The 27,697-nt window shown below is 48.5% G+C and overlaps 1 protein-coding gene across 1 annotated transcript; it reads right to left on the bottom strand.

Annotated features, from left to right (window-relative positions):
- Positions 1-1,498: 1,498 nt before the first annotated feature.
- Positions 1,499-9,082, bottom strand: CBX4 (chromobox 4). Its single transcript, XM_035104183.2, has 5 exons — positions 8,823-9,082; positions 8,638-8,681; positions 7,508-7,573; positions 4,747-4,813; positions 1,499-3,716 (listed from the first exon to the last, which is right to left on the bottom strand). The coding sequence occupies exons 1-5, from the start codon at positions 8,889-8,891 to the stop codon at positions 2,331-2,333; spliced, it is 1,632 nt and encodes a 543-aa protein (XP_034960074.1). The 5' UTR covers positions 8,892-9,082; the 3' UTR covers positions 1,499-2,330.
- Between the last annotated feature and the right edge of the window lie 18,615 nt (positions 9,083-27,697).

Here is a 27,697-nt window from a genome sequence, read left to right on the forward strand (position 1 = left end):
GTCCTTTTGCCCTCCAGATGTTTTTGACTACAACTTTCATCAGCCCCAGCTGGCAGTCAATTGTCAGGGATGGGAGTTATGGCCCAGCAACATTTGGAGGGCAGCAAAAGCTGGGGAAGGCTCTTCCAGGTGGACTATTTTTTGGGGCGGGGGACAGGAAGGAAGACAGTCCTTTATTTCTAGGATCATGACTTAATCCTGAAAACTAAAGCTTCGCAGAATGACAGCCAACACAATTTACACTAGCACAACTGCATTCTTTTGGAAGTATCCGTCTGGCAATCTACCTTTCTGGTTAACGTGACAAGTTGACAAAAGTCCGCTCACTTTGCCATGTTCTCTCATGACATGCCAAGGTAGGGCAGAAATTCATTTTGACTGTTTTATGGAGAGCACCCTAAGAGACTGTTATGGATGATTGGTTAGGAAGTTCTGATGAGGCTCATCTGTGTGAACGTTTTGTGCAAGTCCCAACAGGGACCCTACAATCCGAAGATGGTGAACGCCAAATAAATTCATGTAACTCTTTGAAACGGACAGCCTGCCTCTTAAGGAACAGAATTCTCAAATGGAGGAAGTGTGTGGGCGACAGAATGAGAGCACCATTTTCTTGCTATCATTGTACTCCTATACTTTATTCTATCCAGGATTTCTTAAGAAGCTACACCTGACCTTTAAGGCGCTGGGGGGAAGGGGGGAGGAGAGGGAATCCATGATGTTTTGATGCTATCGAGGGAGCAGCCTCTCTGTAGGTCTTATTTTTTGCAACCAATTACATATGTACTAGTTCAGGCACATCCCCAAACTGCGGCCCTCCAGATGTTTTGGCCTACAACTCCCATGATCCCTAGCTAGCAGGACCAGTGGTCGGGGAAGATGGGAATTGTAGTCCAAAAACATCTGGAGGGCCGAAGTTTGGGGATGCCTGTACTAGCTGGATGACCATACATGTCAGGCATGACAGCGTTTGGCACCTTGCTCTGTTCTGCACCATTTAAGAACTGAAATCATCTGAAAACTGAAGCAGAACAGAAGCTTGCCCATCGAGTTCAAGTGCTTCTTTTGTGGGCTCTCAGCTAGCGAGTGAGAAAGAATTCCAGAGGTCATCTAATCCAAGAATGGAGAACCTATTGCATCCAAAGTACCCCCTGCAGATTATGACCAGAGACCCGAAACAGCAGCATATGCTTAGATTGCATGCACAATAATATTGGCCCCCAAGGACAACCAAAGTTGCAATAAATGTACTCAAAACCTCCTGGTGTTTTTGGAAAGGTTTATAATCCTTTGCAATGACTGCATGACACACAATTTTCCTTCCTTCGGCATACAGCCCCCAAAGAGCAACAGGTGCCCATCAGGTCTCCAGGCCCTCGTGCCTCCCCACTTTCCAGCTAGTCTTTGCAACCCAGACCCTAGGCTAGCTGCAGAACATCAAATGCACTTTCAACATATCCATTTAATATTTACATTCAAGCAATTCATAATAATTGGAAGCTTATAGTTTAGACATTTCTAGTAGCAGCAGTTTCTATAATAGCTTGTTTAGATTTAGATAATGATTATTATTATTAACTTTTTTTTTTGCACACTGAAAACAAGAATGCGTTGGACACAGTATCAAAAAATATATACCAGAGGAAAAGGGATGGTCCTGCAGTTTTATGAAAAGGAAAAGTAAGGGGGGGGGGGGGTAAAACAAAAACCAGAAGTGGCTTTTAAAAAGGGACAAAAATGAAAATATTCTGATATAGCTTTTAATATATATATAATATATGTATTTAATATAATTATATATATATATAGGGCAAATCTAGGGAAACTCCATAAATCTAGTCTTTTCTTAATATTTCATTATATAAATACCTACAAATAAATATAATTGCGTGGCCCACCTTGGAGGGGAGGCGGGCTGCCTTCAGCTCAAACAATACATTTTCAGCAACACCACATACAAACGGGAGCAAGAACGACTCGACAAGTTAGCACTGTTAAAATATAATACTATGTAACTCTCCCGTCAAGTTAACTGGGAAGCTGCCACCCTGACGTACTTCCGGGTGCACGAGACCCATGGAGGGTGAAGATCTACCCCCCCTCCCCCCAAGGAACCAACCAAGATGGAAGACCACCCTCTAGCGAAGGAGAATCGCCGCACCCCACCCTCCCTTCTTCTGGGGCGTGGCGGGGGTCGTGGGCCACGTCTGATCTTCGCGGGTGGCACCATAGAGTTACTCTCTGGGCAGAACAATACCTTAGAGGAGGAGGGGGGTGGGGGTGGGGTGTCATGTGTTAGGCTGCCCAGGGAGAGGGCCGAAGCCTGCGCCTCCTCACACTGTCACATATTCCTTAAAGGTCACAGTCAGGCAGTTCGCCGTCACATCCGTTATGATTATATTCCCAAAGAAAGGCTTGAACTCCGGCACTGGGGGCTCCTCCTCCTCTTCTTCCTCCACCTCAAAGTGTTCCACCGGCTTTGGAGGTTCTGGCACCGGCGGGTCGGCCGGTGCCGGCAAAGTCTCTGGCTTAATGTGCACCAGGCCAGGCTCACTGTCCCCCCGCACCTTGACGCACCGCAAGTCTATGGGCTCGTCCAAGTCAGAGTCCAGCAGGATAACCTCGGGTTGGGAGGCAGGAAGCGCTCGGGTCTCGGGTCTCTCCGGGGTAGGGGGGCTGAGGCAGGTAGGGGTGCTGATGCTCCGGGAAGTGAGCCGCTTCTTGCCGCCCTCCTTGTCCCTGTGGGGTTCAGAGAGGCAGCGCTTGCGCGGCCCAACGCAGCTGGGCGAGAGGTTCAGCCCAACGCATGACGCCGCAGCAGCAGCAGAGTTCTGTTCCTGCGGCCTGGAGTCCAGGGACCACGGGGCGAGGTTGGGCTTGGTGGTGAGCTGCAGAGGTTGCTGCTCAGAAATGGAGGGCTCTTTGCTAGGGGCTGTAGTCTTTTGGCAGTTGGTCCCATGATCGGCAGGCGCTTTACTTGCCTCTGCCCCAGATTTCCCTTGGAGGTCGCCGCCTGGCCATCTCTCCGCCCCGGGCTTTTTCCACGACTCCTGCCTCTCCTCGGAGGCCCCCCTCTTAGCAGTCCTGTCCTCAGCCACCCGCTTCTTGGGTGCCTCTCCGGATTTGATCTTCACGGCCTGCATGCCGTTCTCCATGTACTTGCTCATGACAATCACAATGCGGCCGTTCTTGTTCTTGTTCTTGACGATCTTCATCTTGCCGCCAATCCCGTTGCCGGTCACGCCGTCCCGGGGAGGGGGCGGTGGAGGCGGCCCCGTGCCGCTGGAAAGGTTCTTCTCTGCGCTGCTCTTCCCTTCGGCACCCCCCAGGTTCTTCACAGGGTTCAGCAGGCTTTTTGCGGAGCCATGAGACCATTTGTCCATGTGGGACATCAAGGGGCTCTTGCTGTGGTCCAAGCAGGCCTGCCCTTGCTGAGGCTCCTTGCTGCCGGGCTGGTAATGGGGCTCGTACATCTTGGGGTCAGGCTGGTAGTGGTGGTGCTTCTTGCTGTTCAGCTGGTAGTAGTACTTCCCTTTGCCGTGAGACTTGATGTTGCTCTCCTTGCCATTGGGCTGGTACTGGTGGTGCTTCTTACTGTTGAGTTCGTACTGATGCTGCTGGCTTTTGCCAGAGCTGCCCAGGTCCAGCTTGGGCCTGTTCTCCACGGCAGGGTCTTGGAGGCCAGTGAGGACATTGGAACGGCGTGCAAAGGATGGCAGCTGTAAGAAGGAGCGGGGAGGGGGAAAATAGTCCATTAAGGGCTTTGAAAGAGAGAGGAGGGCAGGTCCATTTTACAAGCCTATTGAAACAGATCCTAATTTTTAACAGCAACAGTTTTTAAAGGATGCTCCAAACAGGGGTTCTCCAGCTGTTTTTGGACTACAAATCCCATCATCCCTGACCGCGGGTCCTGCTAGCTAGGGATGATGGGAGTTGTAGTCCAAAAAACAGCTGGAGACCTAAGTTTGGGGAAACCCTGTTCTAAAATGCCTAGTCCAACAACCTCATCCCACCTTTCCCCTAACTGGCTGAGATATAGGTTAAACTAGAGGCGACAAGGCATCCTTTTACTCAATGGGCCTTTGGAGCACAAGGGGGGAAAAGATGTCTAAGAAATGTATGTTGAAATTGGGGCAGGCTGGGGCAGGGACAATGCTGCTGTGAACAGCACTCCTTGGCTCCTGTTACATACTTCTTGCATTGTGGGTCTCCGCAAGTGAAGCAGGAAGTGTATTTTACAGCCAACCAGGCCACCAAACACAGAATGAAGGTGGAAGCGAACACCTAAGACTCCACCAATAAATCTCTTTTGCGGGACACAGAGGGCTCAGTCATGGTCACCCACGACAGAGACCACATTTGCTGGGCCTTCTCAGAATATATTCCACACATGCTGGCAAAAGGACCTATGAAGTCACAGGATAGCCAGGGCTTCCTCTGCTATTTACAGTTAACAAGGCATGTGTGTGTGTGTGTGTGTGTGTGTGTGTGTGTGTACAAACACGCTGTCTCCCAGAGTATGATGAAACCAAGATGAAATTCTCTTCCCCTGGGAAAGGCACCAGACAAGGAAGCGGATATTTATTAATTAAACAAAAACAGAACAGGCGTTCAGAAAGCCTTTGAAAAAAATCTGCTTGCTCAGCAAGATTCCCATTTCAGGATATGGTTAGATCTACAGTACTGTTATTTTCTTATCTCACTTTGAAAGTTAGGAGAGTAGGAAGCAGAGGAAGTGATTGGATTTACCTGAACCACCAATGGCTTTGGTTTGGGTCCTCGTTTGCGGTACCCCATAAGTTGCTCCTGCCTCTCCCTGAAGAGATATAAAAATCAATAGCGATGCAATTAGGAAACCTCTCTCCCAGCAACACACCAAAGAGGACAAGGGAGAGAAAAGTGTCCTTTACCGTGCGGGTTAACCATGAACACAAGATTAAGGCTGCAATGCTAAGCACTCTTACTTGGGAGTAAGCCACACTGAACACAGTGGGACTTCTAAGTAAGGAATCACAGAGCTAGGCAGCATTTTTACTGCAGAGCAGCAGCAGGAGGCTACAGCACTAAAGGCAACAAGACAAAATGCTAAAAGGTCACGGGAATTAACACAAGCCAGCAAGCACTGCTGCCTCGAGCCCCTACAGGGTATCAGTTATTCCGGCGGAGAGGGACGAAATGCACAGACAAGCAAAGGGTGGGAGAAAATTTCACACAGCACCAAAAAAACACCTTTCACGCTTTGCACATGTAAATGCTAAGGCAGGGTAACAAGTGGAAGAGCAACTTAAAAAACAATAACCCAGAATACACAGAGTAACCTAATATGGGTAAGAAATACTCCCTCCAAATTAGTATGCAACCTTGCACACTTTCCAGGGAATGAGTTCCACCAAATTCAGTCGGACTTACTCTTGTATAGGATTGCACTGTTAGTGCAATGCATGAAAATGTTCTGCATCTCTATCCCCAAGAAATTATCAAGATCTAGGAATTCATAGACAAGTAAATAAATAAAAATCTAGTTCTCATGGAGACCAGCATTTTCCACAACCATGCAAAGAGGCATAGAAACGCAATAGCTTTTGAAACCAGCCAATCTGATATTTTGCAACAAAACAAGTCATTGAATTACTATGGCCAAGTCTCTCAGGGGGCCATTTTAGCACTTTAAATGGGGCTGAAATATATCTTTTCCGAGGGCCCTTTATTTTGTTTTGCTAACTAACCCACCATTTTGGTAGAAGTTTTAATTTTAAAATGTCAAAACAAATACAGATGCTGCAATTCTAAGAACATTTGGGAGAAAGCAAGTCCTACGTAGACGACAGTCCAATCCTATCAATGTCTATTCAAAAGTAGGTTTCCTTTAGTTTGATGGGGCTTATTCCAAGAAAAGTAAAATCACACTCTCTAAGTTGAGTTTATTTCCAATGAAACATACACCTAAGGTTTTGCTTACAGCTAGGTCATAAAAGCTCACTGAAAACCATGGGGAAGGGGCTTATTTCTGAATAAACATGGTTAGGAGAACCTGGGTGGAAACAATGACTGCAGACTTTTAAGCTTTTCTTTCTGCTCACACTCCCCTCCCTGCCACAGGAGACATTCTTTATTGGGTCCTTTTTTGCTTCTCTTAAGAAACCACCCATGAACATAGCAATCTACAAGGAGTGTGTAGACAGAAAAGTGCAAGTGTGCAGTGGCAGTAGAGGGAGATCTTGTGTAATGGCAAAATGGCAAAAACATCTGGGTGCTGACAGCAAATCCTAGACAAAGTGCATCCAGAGGGGAAGTCCAGGCAAGTCCCCACCCTCCTTGCACTCAACGTCCCACCCATCCCACGTGCTGCCTGCAGAGGAGATGGGAGTCACGAAAGCAAGCAAGCAAACACACACACACATACACACACAACGCGACAGGAAAGCAGGAACTGCCCTAGATGCTAATCACCTCATTAGGATTCACATAATGCGCCCCTTCCCCCCACCGCTGCCTCGGAGGCCACTCATGGACTGAAGAGGGAGGGGATAACGTGCTCCAGGCGCCTGAACCGCAAAATAACCAAATTATCGATCGAACGCGGGAAAGGGAGGGGCGGAGCTCGAGGAGGTGCCGCCACTACCAGGGGCTGGCCGGAGCGGAACAGGGGCAATGCAAAGGCAGCAACTACGGTAGCGCCGTTTCCAAGGTGTGCAGTTAAGGCACCTGGAGAAGCCACCTCTCTTTCTCCGTACCCCCCCCCCATATCCTGCAAGGCCCAGCGTCCTCAAGCTTCGGGCAGCTTGGCAAACGCACCGAGTGGTGACTGTGGTGGGAGCAAAAAATAAATGCAAGTGCCTCTCCCCGACGTCGCCTCCTATTTCCCAAGTTTACACTTCGGGTTGCGCCAAAATCCTAAGGGAAACGAGGCGCACGCATAAAAGGCAAGCCTATGGCAGCAGCAGCGCCGTATGCACTGGGAGCGACCCAATCTCCAGCTGAGGCAGCCTGGGCTCGACGAGAGCAGCATTTTGCAGCCACACACACACGACGTGGGAGGGGCTCTCTGCGAGAGGTTTCCGCAGCAGCGATTCTCCCCAGGCAGGCTTTCAGAAAATGCCAAGCGCAAGAGCGGCCAAGCTGGCGAGCGGCGCGCACACCCGCCGCCTCTCCCTTCCGTCACGTGCCAACACCACCACCTTGCAACGACCGAGGCAAGGCAACTCGAGCGTCGTCCGGAAAGGAAGTCCCTGCTCTGCAGCGGCGAATGGGTTAAAACGGAGTTCCGTCACGCGCAGCGCCGCTTGCACAAGTCTGCCACGCTCCCAGCGACCTGTGCTACTGCAGCAGCAGCAAAGGAAAGGTCCTCGGCACTCCGCGGCCCACCCCGGGACTACGCACCTCCCGCGCAAAAGCCGTGGCTGTTTCTAGGCTCCCCACTCGTCCACCGAAAATGGATCTGGGTGTACAGCTCCTGACACGGACAGACAGGCAGAAAAACAGACATCCCCTTTGCTCCATAAGCTCTCACCTGTTCTGAAAGGCGATTAAGAGTCTGGGATCCAGGATGTTTTCCTCCGGCTCCCACGTGTTATACCTTGCAAAGGAAATAAAAGGAGGTTTTTATTTATTTATTTATTTATTTTAAATGCACACCACTTAGCTATATAGTGCAGTACTGTAATTCACATTTGTAGTTCTCGATGGGAGCTCTTAAACACACACACACACACTCACTCTCAAGCTGCATGTTAAGGGGCCATTTTAGAGACTGGCCAAGTTAGCCGCCGCCCCCCTCAGGCTTCCCAAGACAGATTTCAAAGTGCGCATTCAGGACTCCAGCCGCTACAGGGAACTGGGGGGATGGGCGGAGGGGCTGTAGTTTGGGCAGGCGGAGCAGAGAATCTTGTTTATTTAGCGGGGTTATTATTCCGGAGGAATGCCATGCATGCGGCAGCGGGCCAAAAGCTCCCCCCTTCCAAATCTGCCCCCTCCGCCGTCTCGGTATCCTACCCAGTTCCAGCGCCTTTCCCGCCCCCGCCCCCTCCTCGTACGCTCTGTCATCCAGACCCCCACGGAGCTGCCGAGCTCCCGCACGTCGTCTCTGATCCAGCAGAAGTAGCAGCACGGACCGAGGGACGGTCAAGTTCAATCGCAGTCCCCTCCCAGCCAGTAGGGCAGCACCCTGGTGACAGTGAGTGGCCGCCTTCCCCCGGGTGTCTCTCTCCCTCTCGGGCCCGATTCGAGGATTTAAATCGGATCCTATTCAATGCATTATTTATTTATTTGTGGGAGTCCTCCCCCTTCCCCTGCTCTCGCCCTCCCTTCTCTCCTCGATCTCGGGTCTGCTCGGTTCTGCAATATGGAGCCTGCTTTCCAAGGAGCCATTTTCTGCAACTGCTGAACATCAGTCGCCGCCTTGCCTTCTTTCTCTCTCTGAAGCTGCTGGCTCTGCACTGCTCTGCCTCGTTTCTCTAGGATGCCCTCCCCCACCCCAAATTACATGCACACCCCCTCCTTTTTATGCATGCGTTAAAAAAAAACAACCGATGCATTTTCCGGATTGCTGGAGCATGCAAGCGAAGTGCGTTAGCAGGCAGGCAAGCCAGCAGACTCTGCAGCCCGCTCGAAGGTCCCCCGTCGCCCTTCCCCAGGACTTACTTTGAGGACCACCCTCTCCATTTGACCAGATACTCCACTCGGCCCTGCAAATAAAATAAGGGGAGGGGGGAGGAATAAAAGACGTCAGTCTCCTGAAAGATCCCCACCACCACGCAGTCTTCAGACCAGCAGCCCTCCCTTCTCCGCCCTCCACCCTGGAGCTGCAAGGACCGTCGCTCGCTCACCTTCCGGATACGCTTCTTTTCTATGCTTTCCACCGCAAAGACATGCTCGCCCACCGTCGGCAGCTCCATTTTGGGTAGGAGGGTGGGTGGCTGGAGGAGGGGAGCGTGAGATCGGGCGGGGCAGGGAGGGGGGAAACCCTAGGGCTGGGGTGTCTTGCAGTCAGACAGCGCTCTCCGGCTCTCTCGCTCTCTCCGCTCGCTTCGCCTTCCCAGACAACTGAGCTCCAGCCTCCTGCAGCAGCGCAACTCATGCAAATCATCGCAGAGACGTCACGGGGGGCGGGGAGCTCGCTGCCTGTCAAAGAGAAAAGCGGCTCAGGGATTGGCTCGGCGCCGTTGAGGGGCGGGAAAAGCGGGGGAGGGGAAACGGAGAGAACGTTAGGGAGGCGGGGGAGAAGGGGCTTCGATTTAATCCCCCCCGCATGAAGGCGGTGTGTGAGAGTGGGGGGGGGGAGAGGGTTGACTGCTCCATTGCTCAGCAATCTACGCTAGTCAGCTCCCCCACCTAAAATTTCGAAATCCGCCAGTGTAAAAAAAAAACGTCTCCAGGATGGTATTCAGTCTCTCTGGATAGCAACACTGTGCCCTTTGGCAAAGTCCTATGCAGGGAAGGAATCTAGATTTTCATTTTCGGGGACCAAACCGGAGGACTGAGGAGTTGCAAAGTAGCACCCCCCTCCCCCCCCCAAAAAAACCTTATGGATTTTTCTGACGGCTTCGTAGCGTCAGAAGCATAGGGGCTGATCCGCAAAGTTTTCCATTCATTTGCTGGGGGGGGGGGGTTGTTCTGTCATGGGGTGAGGGTGTGGGGGGAATGACCTTTTAAAACATGACGGAACAAGCTTTAGATTAAAGGGGACCCGGCAAAGTCTATATCTGGGAGAGAAGGGCAACGCGGTGGGGGGTGGGTGGGCGAGGTTTCAGACACGTCAAACGTCAAAAGAGATGAGGAGCAGGTCCGCTCCGGCCCTTGGGCAGCCTAGTCTCGCGACAGAAAAGTAGCTTCTCCTTTGAGAAGGAATGGCTTCTCCCGGTTTGCAGGATTTCAATTCTGATCTTGGATCCCAGTCAGTCAATCCTTTAAAAATAAAATAAAAACTGTCCACGAGAGGACCCTGCGCATAAGGGCAGAAGTTGAACAATAAAAAAGGCAATGGAAACCTTCGCTGGAGTGGCAGGTGAGCGGGAGGAGTTGTGAGGGCGGGGAAATGGCAGGGCACCCCCGAAAGGTGCGAGTGAGCTGGGGTTGGGGCGGGTGCGAGCCCTCTGCTCTGAATCCCAGTGGGAGACTTTGGGGAAGTTCTGCAGCATGTAACCGTCTAGGAGAGGTGGCATGATATAAACGGGGGAGGCGATGGGAGCTGGCCAGCTCTTGATGGGATCGGGGCGACGTGGAAGATGAGAAGTGGAGAATCTCAGAAGATGTGGACACACACACAGAGAGAGAGACAGACAGGCAGACGGAGAAACAGGCTCGCAACAGAGGAAGACCCGCTGCCAAGATCCTGAAAAACTTCAGTGGATGGGGGTGGGGAAGCTTTGCGGGGCACAATATTATACTGTATTCCCAAAGTGTATGGCAAAGGGGCGGGAATCCCCCTTGTCAGTCGCTCCACGAAGTGGGCGGGAGAGCGGGCACCTTTTTCGGAAACTTAGAGCCCGGCCCGATTGGCGTGATCGTGGCTTCCACCGGGAGAGTTTACCAGAGGCTGGACAGTTCCCCGCCTAACCGGAGCTCACACACGTGCGCAAAGTTGCCCAGTTTGGGTGGGGTGGGGGGCGTTTTCATGAGAAGGCGATCGACCCATTTGCCCCGGAGCGTCGTGCGCCTTAGGGGCATAGCTGCCAAGTTTTCCCTTTTCTCGCGAGGAAGCCTATTCAGCATAAGGGAATTTCCCTTTAAAAAAAAGGAGAACTTGGCAGCTATGCTTAGGGGAGTACCTGATTTATTGTGGCGCTATGAGTTGGTGGCTTTCTTTTTTCGGGAACAGTCGATTTATTTATTTATTTATTTTATTTACACACACACCCCTGCTATAATTCCAGCAGAGATCTTTTGCTGCTCCCCCTTTAATGGGGCTCGGCGTGGGCTAAGCGATGTTACGGCAGGAAAGCGACAAGACCTCTGTCCACACACAGTCGAGGTTCTGGGAGCTCATCGGGTCTCAGTCAGAAGAAGCGAATTAATCTCAGCAAAGGGGAGCATTTAAACACGGATGGAATCGTCCTTCTCTCGCAGCCAATTGCGCGAGATGTTGCTGGAAACCGGAGCACCATAGATGCGCTGGCGCTAAACTAGTGGGGGAGGGAGGAGAAGGGGATGCCTGGCTTTCTACGATCTCCCAAATCTGCTTTGACCAAACGGGTCCTTTGGAAGGTGGCTGATGACACAGATAGGGGAGGATGCGTAAGCAGCCAGCTAGCCGGTCTATTCAGCACACCGTGGAAAGATGGTCGACCCAGATCGTTTTTTATGAATTAACCAGCAATAACCTTTCCTTTAAAAAAAAAAATCAGAGGAAGGCGGGCCCTTAGAACTGTACATCAATTCCTCTTCTCTCCACGCCCCACTTCCTCTCCCTACATTTTCCACGTGCTGTTAGCCGGTGTGTTTTTTTAAGCAGCAAGTGAGCAATCTCGTCTTCTCTCAGTTGCCCTCCAGTGCGCCCCCTACTGATGTCTGGAGGAAATTTAGCGCCGCTTCAACCGAGCGGATTCTGCGAACTGCCCCGGAGGCGAGGAGCCCGATCCGCGGATCAGGAAGGGTGGGGTGGGGAGTTTGCATTTTCTGCTTTTTGGACAATACGAAAAATGCAACCGCCAGTCCCCAATCTATGCGCTACAGTTGATCGGGGGCGGGGGCGGGGCGGATACTCCATTCATAGGGACCTGCAAGATCCTATCCTGCTACTTTGTCCTAATTCAGAAGAGCTATCGCCTCTTGCTTCTGTACTGATAGAGGATTAGACTTTTCCTTTTCCACATACTATCCAACATACTAATGCTATCTGATTACTATTACACATACTACCAAGTGGGAGAAACCAGACCTCTTACAACACTTACCTGTGACCACTGAATTATAGTTAGGATGTATGTTTTAAGTGGTTGATCCGGATCAAGAGTTATTCGCAATACATTCTTGGATTACGCCCCATTTTAAAAGCTGGGTGTGTGAGCTCTTTAAAAAAGTAGAACATAATTCGGTAGGTCTGCTGCTGCTGGTGGTGGTGGTGGTCTGGGTCATTTTAGGATCCTCGGTTCTGCTGCTGAAGTGATTTTACCCAGTTTGAAAAGGGAGTGGGGGCTGTCAAATCGGCAGAAGGAGGAAAGAAGCTGTTTGACCAAGTGGAACATTCCTGTCTCAGCCTGAAACCAAAGACACAGCGGTGAGAGAGAGAGAGATTAGGAAAGAAAGAAAACAATTGACTCGGTGTAAGGATTGTAGTAGAGAGAACGCTCAAAACATCCACGCTCAAATCCCGCGTTACAGAATCTCCAGAGCAAAACCGAATGAGGGACAGAGACAGACTCTAAACAAACGGATTGTCCCCCGATTTTGCAGCATTTACCTCGTTGGAGCCCAAATTCCCTACCTTGCTCCTTTCCCAAAAACTTCATTCCACTCGGTTTATCCCATCCGGAATGAGTTTTCACTGGATAGGCAATAGGGAATAGTTCGCAGAGAAACGGACGAATGACTTCCCCGCTTCTCCCATCCGCTTCCAATCGAAGCCCCACCGGACGCTGGTATTGTGTCATAACGACACACGACACGACGCAATAAAACACAACGACTCTGAAGCTGGGAGAAGCAGCCTGCGGGTGGCCCAAATAGGGAAGCCGATAGAACCGCGCAGAAGAGGGGAAAGAGGAATAAACAACCTGGAGACAGTGAATAACACCAAGGAAAAGTTCGGGGGTTGTGTATTTTAAAAGCTGCGATAAATATACACCGGAAAATAGATGATCGTCTGGAATAGGGTTTGCCAAGAGTTGGCTAGAAGGGAGAATTTCTCCAGGTGCAGCTTCTCCTGCCACAAAGCACTGCAGTGACAGGAAAACTTGGGCCAGTACTTCATCCTCTGACCCTCTGAAAGATCTAGATGCTCTCCTGGCTCAGGATCACCTGACAATAATAGCTTAAGCAGAGGGATTGTGAAATAGCAGCTGTGGCATCTGCAACAATATATTATTATTAATTTGTATACCGCTTTTATGCCCAAACGGCAGTTGGCTTCATCCATTTCTGGCTTTCTTTGTTAGCCTGCGGGGGAAGAGTTTAGGATCCAGCGCATTTTCCTTTGTCCCCCATTCGCCCCCACCCCCCAATCTCACCAATAAAGCAGGTTAGTGGGCAGGCGGGGAGATATCTGCCTGAATCCCCCCCAGTGGGGCTACGAACTCCATTCTGCCACTTCTCACCTGTATGTGGAAATAGGCAGGAAAACGGAAAGCTCACAACTAAAATCCCAAGGTCCAAAGAAAGAAATGCCCGGCCATCTGATCATGCCAGGCATACATTACACGGACATCTAAAACCAGCCTGCAGAATTGCAGTTACCAATCGTTCTCTCACTCACTCATATACAGTACACACAGCGTCAGCAAACCGGCGCCTGGCTCTTTAAGGGGATATTATTACATCCAAAGGGGCCGCACAAACAAACTCTCCTCTCGACCTGTCTCTAAAGTGTACACTGGATTTATTTAATCCGGGCTGTTGAGGAACTGAGGACCAAGTCCTAAACTGCGAACCATGAATACCGAGCGAACCATTTTAGACACCAGGATCTGACTTGCGCATTAGCCACTCCTGCTGCTGCGCTGAATTTTGGAGTAACCTACAGTATTATAAACCGGGTCGTGGTGGGGAAGTCGGTTTGGTGCTCCCTGTTGGGCATTAGGTAGGTTGTAGGTTAACTTGGAGGAAGCCGGCCAGCGGGTGGAGCCGACCTCCAGGATGGAAGCTGCGGGCTTAATTCTATTGAACTCCTTGGGGAGAAGTCCTTTGCTGCAAAGGCGTCTTTCCTGGAAGGGATTTGGGCTGGGGAAAGAAGAACCCATTTAATAGGTCAGGAATCTATTTTGGATTAAAGAGGGCGGAGGCACTCATTCAATGCTGGCGGCGTGTCATTCATTATAAACCGCAGGAAGACTCGCCGACCCACAGGATTTTGGGTGTTCCGAAGCAGCTCCCTTTTTAAAAACTGGGGGGGAGGGGGGGTGGGTTGAAATGAGTTAGAAAAAGATCCCGAGGCGACGATCTCGAAGCTTTCCAGGAATTTCCGTGAGGACTCTGGAATCCAAGGATCATCTTTTTTTTTTAAAAAAAAGTTCTTAAAGAGGTAAAGAATTTACGCGTTGGGAGGAGGCGGAAGAAGAAGAGGAAGAAGGAGAAATCCCCGTGCGTGTGGCTCGAAACGGTGCTGTTAATCTTTCCTTTTCCAGCGGCGCTCCTCGCCCTTCCGGAGCGGAAAGAGTTAAGCGTTTTCCGTATGCAAATGAGGCCGGAGTTGGCAGCCACGTGTGTCGCTCGCGAGGGGGAGGAAAGCGAACGCCGATGGCTCGCTGCGCGCTCGGCTTCTGCAGGCGCCCGCTGGGACCTGGAGCGGCTGAGCAGTGGACTGGCAGTGGCGGGGAAGGGCCGCGGGTCCCTCGCTTGTTCCCGCAGCTTGGAAGGCTGGATTTTTATTTTTTTTTCCAAATTAACCCGCGCTGCCCTTCCTTCCTACCCCGGCAACAAGGCCCCTTCCTCGGGGCTTTGTCCCTTTTGTTATCCAAGACAGGCTCCCAATCGTAAGGGCTGCACAGGGTTAGAAACCCCAGCCAGTTCGTGAAGGTGCGATGGAAGAAATCTACGATGATGCCTGACTGGCGGCGTTCACACGTGCGTGGTGTTCTTTACTGCTCTACCGCAACAGGCACGTGGGGACGCGCTCTCAGGACCTCTGTATGTCAGGAGGTTCAAGTTCAAAGGGGGAATCAAATTTAGACACTTGTCAAAAATTATTTTCCCTGGCATTTCACAGCTTGTCTTTGTGCACGTCGAAACCAGGTGGGAAACAGCCACAGTTCAGAACTGCAAAGTTAAAACGAAGAAGAGATGGGATTTGGGAGGAAAACAAACAGATTTATTTGCCTTTTTTGTTAACTGATACCGATTTCGGCATATTTAAAGAGTTTAAGGAGTTGGTGAGCCGGTGTAATGTCTACCCCTTTTCCATTCTCATTGGTTGTGAAGTTGAACCCTCCCCACTTTGGGTGGGGGACTTTACCTGGGCAGTCTGTCTGAGGACCATGGTGGGAACCTGGAGTCTGCCACTTGTTCTAATTTGGGAGCAGAGAGGGTGGTTTTTTGGGGGGAAGGATTGCTCCCAGGCTGTTACTGGTGGGGGAGCACAGTACAGATGCACAATTAGTGTTATCGTTACTATTACTAATGATAATATGGAAAAATCATGATTATGTCTTCAATTTATATTCCTGTCTCTTCTTTTTCTGCTCTTTAGGAGATGGCAGCCATTTTGTGTTAGGCGACTTATTTCCTTGAATAGTGTAAAAAGTTGTTCCTGATTGGTTGGGGTAGACAGCAAACTGTTCTTATGCCTTGAAGAAACCTCCATTATTATTATTTTTACCATTAAGGGTAAAAATATGCCAACTGAGGAGCCATAAGATGATAGCTGTTATGCCAGCGCTGAAATATATTCCACTCCCAGCACAAATAGAAGAGTGCTGGGCCTGAAAATAAGCAACCTTAGACTCTGGTTTCACCTCAGATCGTATACCATAAATCTTTCGCCTTTTACAATAAGAAACCGTAGAATTGGGGGGCATTTTTTGGTGAAGGATGAAGGAGAAAAGCTGTGTACAGTCATACCTCGGTTTAAGTACGCTTCGGTTTAAGAACTTTCAGTTTAAGTACTCCGCGGACCTGTCTGGAACGGATTAATCCACTTTCCATTACTTTCAATGGGAAAGTTCAGGTTAAGTACGCTTCAGGTTGAGTACAGACTTCCAGAACCAATTACACTCATACAGTGGTGCCTCGCTAGACGAATTTAATTCGTTCCACGGGTCTTTTCTTATAACGAAAAATTCGTCTAGCGAATCCCATAGGAATGCATTGAATTTTTTTTTAAAAAAATTCGCCCATAGGAACGCATTAATTGAATTTCAATGCATTCCTATGGGAAACCGCGATTCGCTAGACGAATTTTTCATAAAACGAATTCGTCTAGCGAGGCAACCTCCGCTCGAAAAATCCTTTCGTTAAGTGGAAATTTTGTTAAGCAGGGCAGTCGTTAAGCGAGGCACCACTGTACTTCGGGTTAAGTATGCTTCAGGTTAAGTACTCCGCGGACCCGTCTGGAATGGATTAATCCACTTTCCATTACTTTCAATGGGAAAGTTCGCTTCAGGTTAAGTACGCTTCAGGTTAAGTACAGACTTCCCTAACCAATTACACTCATACTTTGGGTTAAGTACGCTTCAGGTTGAATACTCCGCGGACCCGTCTGGAATGGATTAATCCACTTTCCATTACTTTCAATGGGAAAGTTCGCTTCAGGTTAAGTACGCTTCAGGTTAAGTACAGACTTCCGGAACCAATTGTGTACTTAAACCGAGGTACCACTGTACCTTTAATAGGGACAACCTTTTGTTGTTTTCCAACTAAACAGAAATTCAATGAAAGAAAAGTGAGGTGCAAATGAAAGTTAAATTTAAACACTTAAAAATACTTTTTAATACAAAAGCTGAAATCTTTAGAACAAAACAAATGACACCAGGAAGAAAATAGAGGGAGCGAGGGATGACACTGCTGCACAATAAAACACAAAGGCCCAGAACAAACTGAGCAGTTGAAAGGCCTTTGATGAAGTTCTTTATTTTGTTAGGTATTTATAGAAGCAGCACATAAGAACATTCACAAACACACAGGGTAGAGGGTGTGGGAAGGAGGAAAAGTGAGAGACTGTCATAATGACGGCTGTCATTGTTTGGATCCCTTGGCTACTTTGGAATACATACAGAACTGCTTTCCAGACTGGCATATCTTGACCATCTCAAGAACACTGCACTTCTTTGTTTGGTCTTGAAGGGACAACACAGTGTAGCCTAGAATCCGGTAGTGAGGGGATGTTTCCGTCTGTAACATTTTCTTATCGCTTTTCAAGAACAGTGTTTCCCAAAAGCAGTCCCCAGTAATAATAACACCACAACAATGAAGAGTAATAGCTATAATCGGCAATTAGAAAACAACAGCAACAAAGCAGAACAGCAGATACAACAATGGCATACAGCCAAAGTTTGTCAGATAAAAATCAAATAAAAAAGACAAAACAAAAACAAATGGATATTTACTTGCCCTCAAGAAGAAAGAGACTGTACCTGCCAGCCTACCTTCAAGGGAACTGAGGAGGTTAGAGACCACTGCCAAAAAGGTCCTGTTTCTTGTCAGTGACAGATAATTCCCTAACTGGTAGAACATGAAGGACCTGATGAAGAGATTTTAATATGCCAGGGCACCCCTATGGAAAAAGAAATACTCTGGGCCCATCCCACTTTGGACTTTAAAAACCAGTAATAGCAGCTTGAACTTTACTGTAGGATTATAGAGTCGGAAGGGACCCCAAGGGTCATCTAGTTCAACCCCCTGCAATGTAGTTGGTTTGGAATTGATGTGGAAGCATACAGCTGTTAACATGTGGGCAGTCACTTTCTGTTCTGGTTGAGGCCTCAGTCTAGACCATCTTCAAGGGTAGTCCCATATAAATAGTGTTAACAGTAGTCTAATCAATAACCATACAGCATGAACCAATTGTGACAAGAGCTTTGCCCTCCAGTGGTGGGTGCAGTTGGTGCATCAAGTTAAGCTGGCCAAAGGCACTTGAGGTCAGAGGTCATGCAGTGCCAAGGAGAACTCCCAAGTTGTGTAGCTGATCTGTCATCAGTTCACCATAACTTAACTGCTCAGTATCATTAACTCTGTTTTGACATGATTGAGCTTCAGCTTATTAATTGATTTCTTCAAGCATGCAATTCAGGGACTTTACTGCCACGTGAAGATCTGATGATGAGGCAAAATGAAGTTGGGTGTCGTGTGTGCAACCCAGTTCCCCAGAGAACTTCACCAACAGTTTCATACACATGTTCAATGGCATAGGAGAGAATATAGATCCCTGCTGAACTCTAAGAAACACAAGAAAACAGTCGATTTGGAGCAGGCATCCCCAAACTGCAGCCCTCCAGATGTTTTGGCCTACAACTCCCATGATCCCTAGCTAACAGGACCAGTGGGCGGGGAAGATGGGAATTGTAGTCCAAAACATCTGGAGGGCCGTAGTTTGGGGATGCCTGATTTGGAGCATCTTCAAAGCATGGTAAATTGCCAGGCATTTATGGCAATTAGCACCACATTTCTAACAGCTAAAGCTGCAGTCTTATGCACATTTACCTGGGAACAAGCCACCTCGAAAGTATATCCCAAGGAAACACATGTAGGATTGTCTGGAATAATACAGAAAGTGATCTTGTATCCTCAAGTTCTGTTTTGTAAAATGTAATACAGTTTTGTAACTAAACCTGATTTTTGGTGTGTTACGGTAATGGCTGCAGGAGGCAGGGCAACATATATTCATTTCATGGTTCACTTTGTCTTAACAAGAGCAATGTATGATTTTATGTGCACGGCTGCTTTGTGGAGGGGGAGATGTGTTGGGGAACTCCATTTGGATTTCTTTGCCCTAGGCACCGGAATAGGCTAGCCCATATTCCACTCCATAGGTGATAATCAGTTGTGGCATCCTGCTTGTGAAAACAGGTTGGGGGACCCTCTGAAGCAGATTTAGGAGGTGGGGCTGCAGGAGGCAGGGAAGGAGAATCTTGTCACATCCACTGATGTGAAGTTGGATGTCTCCCCAGGGTTTCTGCAACATGGGACATTTTGCGAAGCTCTGCTGGTATATTGCAAAATAAGCGAGGATCCCTGAAAAACAAGAGAGAACTCCTGGCACCCCAACTCATAATGCTTTGGTTAAAGAGAAAGCATTTGTGTTTGGCGGGGGGGGGGGGGTAGGGGGAGCGTGCTATGATTAAACCAGCCAGTCAAATGGATAAAGTCTTAAAACGGGAAATAAACACTAGCCAAAGGCTTGTCTGTAACAAGGACAGTCTCTTGGACTGGGAGCAGAGCAGGAAAAGCAAAGCTCTCTGAGCTTGCAAGGAAAGGGCCTACTCAGTCTGGATATCACCATTTGTACACACCTTTCTGGCTAGGAGCTGAACAAAGACCCTGCCTCTGCACTGTCACAGAGCTGAGCCAATAAAAAGCAAACTGATATTACAATTTTGATTTCCCTGGGGGCCTGATGGGGCTTAATGTAAGAATTATTATCCATTGTGAATAGCAGCTGATATAGAGCGCTCAGAGGAAATGGTGTTTTTTTTGTTTTTTGTTTAAAAACCAAACCAAAACAGTCATCTACTTAATGCTAAATTTTAACCTGCATGCATTATGAGTTTGTTAAACTTATTTTAAAGAGAGGGGATAAATGCCCTGTAATCTTGCCTAATGTACGTTTGCAAGAAAATCAGAGAAAACTTAAATGCAAAAAAAAAAGATCTGGGTGAAAAGTGCCTGCTGGGTGAGGTGGGGTATATATATTTTTATTATTCAACCTCCCTCCATCAGAGTATTTCTGCAGACCCCCCCCATGTTTATTCCGCTGAACTTTAAAAGGATATCTGCATCTGAAAAATCTAAATATTTCCTCTTTAGAAACAGCCAAGCATAAAAGTGATCCATCGCCGCCGCCCCCCCCAGCTGCCTTTATACCTTTCCTAAACACACAAATTAATTTACTCAGGTTCTTTGTTTAAAAGAAACACCCACAGCCCACACCCAGCTACAATAATCCTGCGTCAGGTGAAAACAAAAGAGCCCACCATTAAAGTGTATAAAGGCAGAAGCCACATCTCGGAGACTGGCTAGCATTCAGTGTTATAATCATTCAATTTCAAAGAGTTTAAATTGCTAAAAAGCCAGATCTGACAATATGGATTTCGGCAGGATATTCATCTGGCTTTTCTTCCTGGGCTGATTGCACATGATTTGACAGTAATGATTATAATGGGGCCTATAATGTTGTCTTTCCCGTCCTACTACCTTGAAGGTTTATGAACCGGTTATGTATCTTTTCCTTTGTAGGTTTTTTTATAAGGCATATTGCTCAGTTCCACAGAAACCACAACTGTACCATATATACACAAGTGGGATCCAGTTTTTTTTATTAAAAAAAATTCACTTTATAATACATATATATGGAAATACTGCATTACAAATATGGAGGTCTGAAATTATTAAAAGGAAGGTGAAGGGCTGAAATCTTATCCACACCTACCTGCAAATACCGGTAAGTTATATTGAGCTTACCTCTGAGTAGACAGGCATATGTTTTCACTGTTGTCCAGTTTAAAATAGATATGCTTGTGAAAATGTATTTTGAACTGATGGTTATTATTGTAAAATACCGTAGGGATTCCTTGATTCAGACAGTCGAGAAACAGCACTTAATGTAAAAAAAGTTTGTGTTTTCTTAATCAAGAATCCTTGAAGTAGTTCCTGATTTGAGATCTCAGAGCAGACCTCTGCATGGCGAATTAATCAGTTAAAAGCAAAGGCAGTTAATTGACCCAAAACCCTTGAATCGGTTGACAACCCTACTCATTTGTTTCTGAGAGAAAAGGTTTACACAAAGTTTTCCTGTGAAAGGTTTCTAAAGACCTTTAATGATCCTTCCTGGCAATTAAGGCAAAGATAATGGTATTCTAATCACATCCTGCTTACTGATATTGTTCTGTTGTTCAGAACTGTGAACAACAGAACAATGCTGAACAACTGTACACTGTACTCATTTTCCTCTGATTTCACCCGTTTCTGCAGTGCATGTATGCAAAGGTGTAATAATTTAGACAACACTTTTCATAGTCCACAGAGAACTTGATCAACCCATGATCACACCAGACTCTCTCTCCCCCCCCGCCCCCCATGATAGAGGTCCTAATGACTCTTCATAAATGTGGAATTTATGCCCTCCCATAAATCTGTTTGGTGTTTGCAGAGATCAAGTTTGCTGATCCATCCTCCACACTGGCTCCCAGTATGTGAGTAGCTTATCATCTTTCCGGGTAGTGTACATGGACCAGGGGGACATGCTCATTTAAAGGGAGAGACTCTCACCTCCCTGTCAGATGTCAGGTTCTTTAAGGAAACAGATTTTGTATCGCTTTTAAGTAGCACTGCTGCCCAGCAACAGGGCCGGTGCTAGGGTTTTTTGTGCCCTAGGCGAAATTACCTTCTGCCCCCCCCCCGGGTGTCTGCCTCCTCCCTGCCGGCCTGGCCCAGCCTTCACCTGCTTCCCTTCCCAGCGCCCCTCCCGCTTACCTGCGACGTCCATGGCTGGGTTGCTCTGGCCGCCCTTGGGCTTCAGCCACAGACCCCCAGGCGCAACAGCAGCTGCTCCCGCCTGCCCGAGAAGTAGAGCGCGGCGCCGGCGCCTGGAGCCGAAGGCCCGGCTCTGGCATGTGCGCGCTGCGGGAAGGGGCTGCTCTCACCCCTGTGTCCTCCACACGCCGCTGCCCTCAGCGCTTTGGGCACGCCTGGGCTGCACCGGCGCCGCTACTGCCGCCCGCCCTGGACGTGGGTAGGTGGCGTCGGGGCGCAGCGGCCGCGCGGCAGAGCAAGTCCTGCTAAGCCAGCGCCCCCTCCATTTTGGTGCCCTAGGCAACTGCCTAGTTCGCCTTAATGGAGGCTCCGGCCCTGCCCAGCAATATAGTTCAGATGTTGCTGAACTACAGATCCCCCCCCCGCCATTGGCCATGTTTGCTGAGGCTGATGGGAACTGTAGTTCAACAACATCTGGCAGGCCAAAGATTTCCCATACCTGATATAGAGAGAACCACTATTGTGTGAACAAACTTGCCTAGTTCAGACCAGTACAGAATCTCAACCTCTTGGCTGGGGGTGACACTGAGACCTTGCAGCTCAGGTGGGTGATTGGAAAGGCAGCAGGTCTGTGTGCCTTCCTCTGATCCAACCACAATTTAGCACCATTTAGCAAATGGATCAATGCCAGGGTGGGGGGTGGAATCATTGCTGGCTTACAAAAATGGATGCATTTCGGGTAGAACAGGACTTTGTTCAACAAAAGAGAAAACTGATTTATTTTTAAAGGGATTTCTAAAATTCATTTTCACTACCACATATCCATATTAAACTGTTGATCGGACTAGTTGCTCTCAGAAATCACAGGGCGAGAAATAAAAGATGCGGGAAAGAGAACAAAATAGGAGGCGAGCCGATCTGCAAAGCTAGCTCAGAATCAGTGTGGGTGTTTTTCCAGCTATATGGGCCCTTATGTCCCTCATTCATTCCAAGATGCAGGTAGGTGGAAACCTCACCCTGTTGTTCAGTTTCATGTTTCCATCTGACTTTGGCCTATCCTTCTGCTGAAGCAGACATGTTTGAAATGTAGGGCACAAACCACTTGCCTGTGGGTCACATAACATGCGGGGGAGAAAAGAAAGAAGAAGATGGGGAAGTAGAATTTAAAGAGAATGGGGGGGGGGGCAGAGAGAGAGAGAGAGAGAGAAAGCATGAAAATGAAAATCAATCAAATGCCACAAAGTAAGAGGCACACAAAGAATCCCTGCTCTGGGTTGCCAAGGCAAATCTGTCAATAGAGTATTGAACAAGCACATCTGACTTGCAATTATTGTCCCTTTCGAAATGCAACTTGCTCCTTCACCTCACAGACCAAGCCGGGTGCTTGATGGCTTCACGGATTCAGAGTGAAAGGCAGATATTCCAAATGGAGAAAGAACAGAGAGTCCCTCCAGGAAAGATGGAGAAAAATTGCTGTCAAAGGAGCTGACCAGCCGCTGATATATGGGAGGAGACCCACTTTCTTAGGGGTAGCCAGGTTCACCTAAAATGCAGCAATGTTAGCTAAATGCAACACACACGATAGAGTCTTGTGGCACCTGACGGCTAGCACATTTGTTACTGCACAAGCTTGAGTGGGCTAGAACCAGCTCCATGAGACATGACATAAATGGTTTTCCTCAGTAAGCAAATAAGAAAAAAAAAAGGTAAAGCAATGAGGCCAAATAACCATATAACAGAAAAAAGTAGGCTACAATTTGCGTTAATCCAGTATTAAGCAAGTGTGGGGAACCGCTTTCATTTCAAAGGCTGTATTTGTTAGTATTTGTAATGTAATTTCATTGGGGAATGCATTTCACAAAGAATACCGTAGATGGTATTGGAGAAAGGAAGTAGTAGTTGGTAGGTTTTTTTTCCTGTTAGTGTTGTGAAGATGAAAAGTGTGGGGACTTCGTGCAGGCGCTGTCTGGAAGAGTTGTTAAATAAAACTTGTTCAGTTGTTACCAACCTTGACAGGTAAAAATATTTATTTGCAACTATTTGTGTAAGGCATATATTTTATCACAAACAGATCACAATATTGCCTTCTAGGGAATTTGTTGTGTGTGTAGAGGACACACCCTTACATTAAGGATGGGGAACCTCTGGCTTCTGGCCTCTGAACCCCTTCCAAGTGTTTCAACACGGCCAGACAACACCCCCCCTCCCCTCTCCTTTCAAGGCACACAAGGATGGGTGTGTGTGTGTAGAAATTATACCCTTCCTGTTCCTCAGTTGATTGGTGCAGATCAGCTAAAGGCTTGGGGGAGGACTAAGCATGGAGAAAATAGTGGCAGTCTATGAGACAGAGAAAGAAAGAGAGAGAGTGCTCCACACACACACACACACACACACACACACACACACACACACACACACACAGCATGTGTCTGTAGCTGTGTGGCAGGCCTGCCCCACTTACACTGGGGTCTTAGCCCCCCTACTGCTAGAACATGCCCCCCTGCCCCAGCTTTCGACCAAGGTAATGCAGCCCTCAGGCTGACAAAGGTTCTGCATTCCTTCTGCTGAGGTACAAATCAGAGAGAGAGAGAGAGAGAGAGAGAGAGAGAGAGAGAGAGAGAGAGAGAGAGAGAGAGAGAGAGAGAGAGGGAATTTCAGATTTCTTCCTTATTTACTTGACGAAAGTGCAAGGGAAGCACTGAGGTTCTGGGTGGTATCCGGAGGTGGAGGGGCCAAGGGAAGGCTGGGCCCTGAGCGCTGCATATTGAACAGCGCTTGCCGCTTAAGTGGATGTAGTTTGTTGACAGCTGAGTCTAATTACAAGATTTTTCTCCTTGAAGAACAGGTCTGCACATGTGTCTCCTGACAACAGAGAAGAGAGACAGCCGCAAGAAAGAGCCCATCAGCTGCTCAGTGAATTGTGATGCAGTTTGGGATGCCTGGCACGGGGTTTTGCAGCTTCATTCCCCACCCACTTCTTCTCTCTGCCCATTCTCTGTTGCGGCCACAAAGGCATTGCAACAAAATGCACTTTTTACGCACGCACGCACGCACGCACGCATGTGCACGTGCACACACACACATATATTGCACCAAACCCTCAGAAAGTTGCACATACTATGCTTGTTCATTCAGAAGTCAGCCCCAATAACATAGGACTGCAAAGCTCTACCAAAAACAACCCAACCCCATCTGGATGTCCTCAGAGTGAGGCATTTTGGATGAGGTGGCCCAGTGCCTCTGTCACTTTTCTGACGCAGCCAGAGATTCTCTTTTAAATTTAGTTTAAAACATTTAAATGATTTGACTTTAAACTAGGTTTGAAAGAGAATTTCCAGCCTCCGTGGGGAAGCAGCAGCAGCACAGGTGTTCTTGTTGGGTATCTTTCCCAGAATGCCTCTCTTTCTCATCAGGGTGAGACATGGAGATGGGAGAGACCTGCAAGAGCTGGGCGGGCGATGTGCCGCGCAAGGCAAGTGAGAGTTAATACACACACACACACACACACACACACACACACACACACACACCTGTCCCTGCTGCATGAGGCAATTGCCTCAGTTTGCTGAATGGAACTGCCAGCCCTGGCCATGATTCATGCTAATGGGGCTTGACCCATGCCTGTCCTGAATGAGGTTCCTGTCTGGCCCCATTAGACTGGCAAGCAGCTTCCTTCAGACCCCCCAAACTTGACTGTTTTGGACCTGACTGCAGGACCCAAGTTCCTCTGCTCACACTCTGCACCCGCAACAGGAGGTTGCGGCACCATAAGCTTTGGTTTAGGGCCACAGCATGAGCGCACTGAGGAGTGTGCAAAGAGCGATATGCCCTACAGAACGTCCTGGGGAATGCAATCCAGTTAAAAGCCATGCATCTAAGAAGGATCTTCCATATCTGCCTCAATACGATCCAGAATCGGTTTATAAGAGTCCCCCCTGTGCCATCCCAGAGAGTTACCTGTAGACAAGGATGGAGGAAAGAAGTCCAGACAGACCAATTGTGTTAGCAGAACCACAAGCTGCATGCATGGTTACATAAAAGCATTGCTATGGGGCCACCTTCTAGTCTCTGGTAGTTGTTTGCGGCTGGGTTAGGGTTGCCATATTTCAAAAAGTGAAAATCCAGAAACAAAAGTTGTTGAGCTTTCTCCCCTCCCCCCTTCGGGCCAAAGTTGTTCAGCTTTTTCGGCAAAATTGCAGAACAAGTAGTTTTTGAGCTGATTTAAAGGAAAATCGCCCCAAACTGGTGCTGTGATATGGGTTGCCATATGTCCAAATTTTACTGCTTCCGACTGCAGTATTCCGGCTATGTCCAGGAAATTCCAGATGTATGGCAACCCTAGGAAGGGTCATAGCTCCGTAGTGGAGCAGGTGATTTGTATACTGAAGGTCCCAGACTCAATGTACAGCTGATTTTAATTTAATTTGCCCTTTATTAAATGCTAGATGAGATTGGCCAGTGGCTTAGATTGGTATAATGCAGCTGCTTATATTTCTCGATAGTAAGCCAGCTATCAAAGGCACACCCTCATTGGTGCTCGCATGAACTGCATTGGGAGTCTTCTTCCAAATGGATTCTGCAGTGAAAAAGGCCCTTCTCTGAGCCTTAGCCAAGCAAACTCCCAGTAGGTTGTGGCACTGTCAGGCCCCAGCAGTAGGTCACAGTGACCTGGGCTGACTACAGGATAAGCCATAGTTGGGAAGTGTTAGAAGACCAGGGTGTGTGTGTGACCTGCGGCAGGGCAGCCAGATGACATGTCACTGGAGAGTATTTCTGATCCCCCTTCTCCCAGAACGTGGCGTTCGTTAAGAGTACAGGAACAAAGTACTCAAAGACATTAGACCACGAGTGGCCACCATATGGGAAGATGCTGTTGCTAGGAAGGAGGGAGGAGGAACCCAGTGCTGCAACTGGGGGAGGAATAGCTTCCCCGAAGCCTTGATATGCTTAGTGTTTATGAAGTGCATTTCCCGATAGCTTCATATTCATTTCCTCATTATTTCTGCATGATAACCCTGTAAGTTATGTCAGTAGTATTATCCCCATTTTACAGATGAAATGATTGAGGCAAAGAAATAGCAGCTTGGCTGAGGCTGCTGTTCCTGGTGCAGCTGAGATCTGGGGACTTTGGGTTAATGGCTTAGGGCTGAGGTTCTTCATCCTTGTAGCAGGCAAGTATACACTTAGCTGCCTCTTAGCCCACTATGTTGCAATGGCTGATCTGGCAGATGCTTCTGCACTAGGGAAGCAGATGACCTGCAAAGAGAGTGCGGAAGAGTTGATAGGCAGGCAAGGGTCACCGAATAGCCCCGTGAGGACACCCTCCCAGGCAAACCTTCAGAGCAGCTCTGTGCCACAGTAAAATAGAATCTGGTCTGGGTGTTGGGGCAAGAGGGACAAGCCTGGATAGCTCTGCCCCACTTTTCTTGCACAGGATACCAGGCTAGTGTCCATGGCCCACTCACTGCTCTTTTCACTGCTGCAGACAAAGTAGAAACACCCAGTCACTCTTGCCAGCCACCTTCAATCAATCCAGAGTGTTTCTTGAGATGAGCTGCAGCTGTTTTCTGGGGCAGTTGCCATCTTTTCATTGACTTTGTGGCCTGTAGGTGGGGCAGTGGCAGGGAGGAGGCTGGCGGCTGGGCCAGGCTGTGAGTTTCCTCTCTGCACCTGAACAGAGATGCCAGTGCTGCAGCCATCCCACCTGGCCTCAACCTGCGCTTCTCCTTCTAGCATCCTCACAGCCCACCCAGCCTGCTCCTCCTCCAGATTTTGCAACCGACAGCACCGCACTGGCAGCCTCAAAGAAATGCCGGAGCGCACACACAGCTATTTGTGAAACGATGTCACCAGCCCAGCGACCACCCTGCGGCTTTTATCCTCTCAGCAGATTACACAGGGGCCTTTATGGTTTGGGAAGATTTAGTTGACAAGCCGGGGGAGCCCTCCTCCATGCGCTAGGCATGCTGTCGCTGCTCGGGTGGTGCACTCTCTGTGCTATAAAGCTGCTTAGCCTGGGCTCCAGTGCCACGACACTAAACCTATTACCAGATGATTTGTATGGAGGGTAAGGTCTCAGTTCCACTAGTAAGTAAGGCAAGGCTGTGATTGTAGTGCTTTAACTCCTTGCACGCTGCCCAGAACCGGCAAGGCCTTTGTGACCAAGTGGTGATGATACAACAGCACGCAAGGAAATAGAGGGAATACACATAACAACTCACGAAGGCGATGCAGCTATCTGCCACATTTCTCAAACCAATTCTTCCCATTGCCCACACCCCCTTTCTCATGCAGCCTAGTGCAGTTGTCCCTGGTTGTGTGAAGTAAGTGATTTGCAAAGGGGGAAATGTGGCAATGATTGGGTTAAGCACTACTGAGCACTTGCAGCACCTCGACCAATTAAATAGCTCGACCCACTTTGATCTAT

Source organism: Zootoca vivipara, chromosome 2 (genome assembly GCF_963506605.1).
Source record: "Zootoca vivipara chromosome 2, rZooViv1.1, whole genome shotgun sequence".
In the NCBI taxonomy this organism is placed as follows: Eukaryota; Metazoa; Chordata; class Lepidosauria; order Squamata; family Lacertidae; genus Zootoca; species Zootoca vivipara.

Coding starts and splice junctions, on each gene's coding strand:
- CBX4 (XM_035104183.2), bottom strand. CDS start 8,891: ATGGAGCTGCCGACGGTGGGCGAGCATGTCTTTGCGGTGGAAAGCATA. Junction 7,574..8,637: donor TGGAGAGGGTGGTCCTCAAA/GTAAGTCCTGGG, acceptor TTCCTTTGCAAG/GTATAACACGTGGGAGCCGG. Junction 3,717..4,746: donor CAAAGCCATTGGTGGTTCAG/GTAAATCCAATC, acceptor TCCTTCTTACAG/CTGCCATCCTTTGCACGCCG.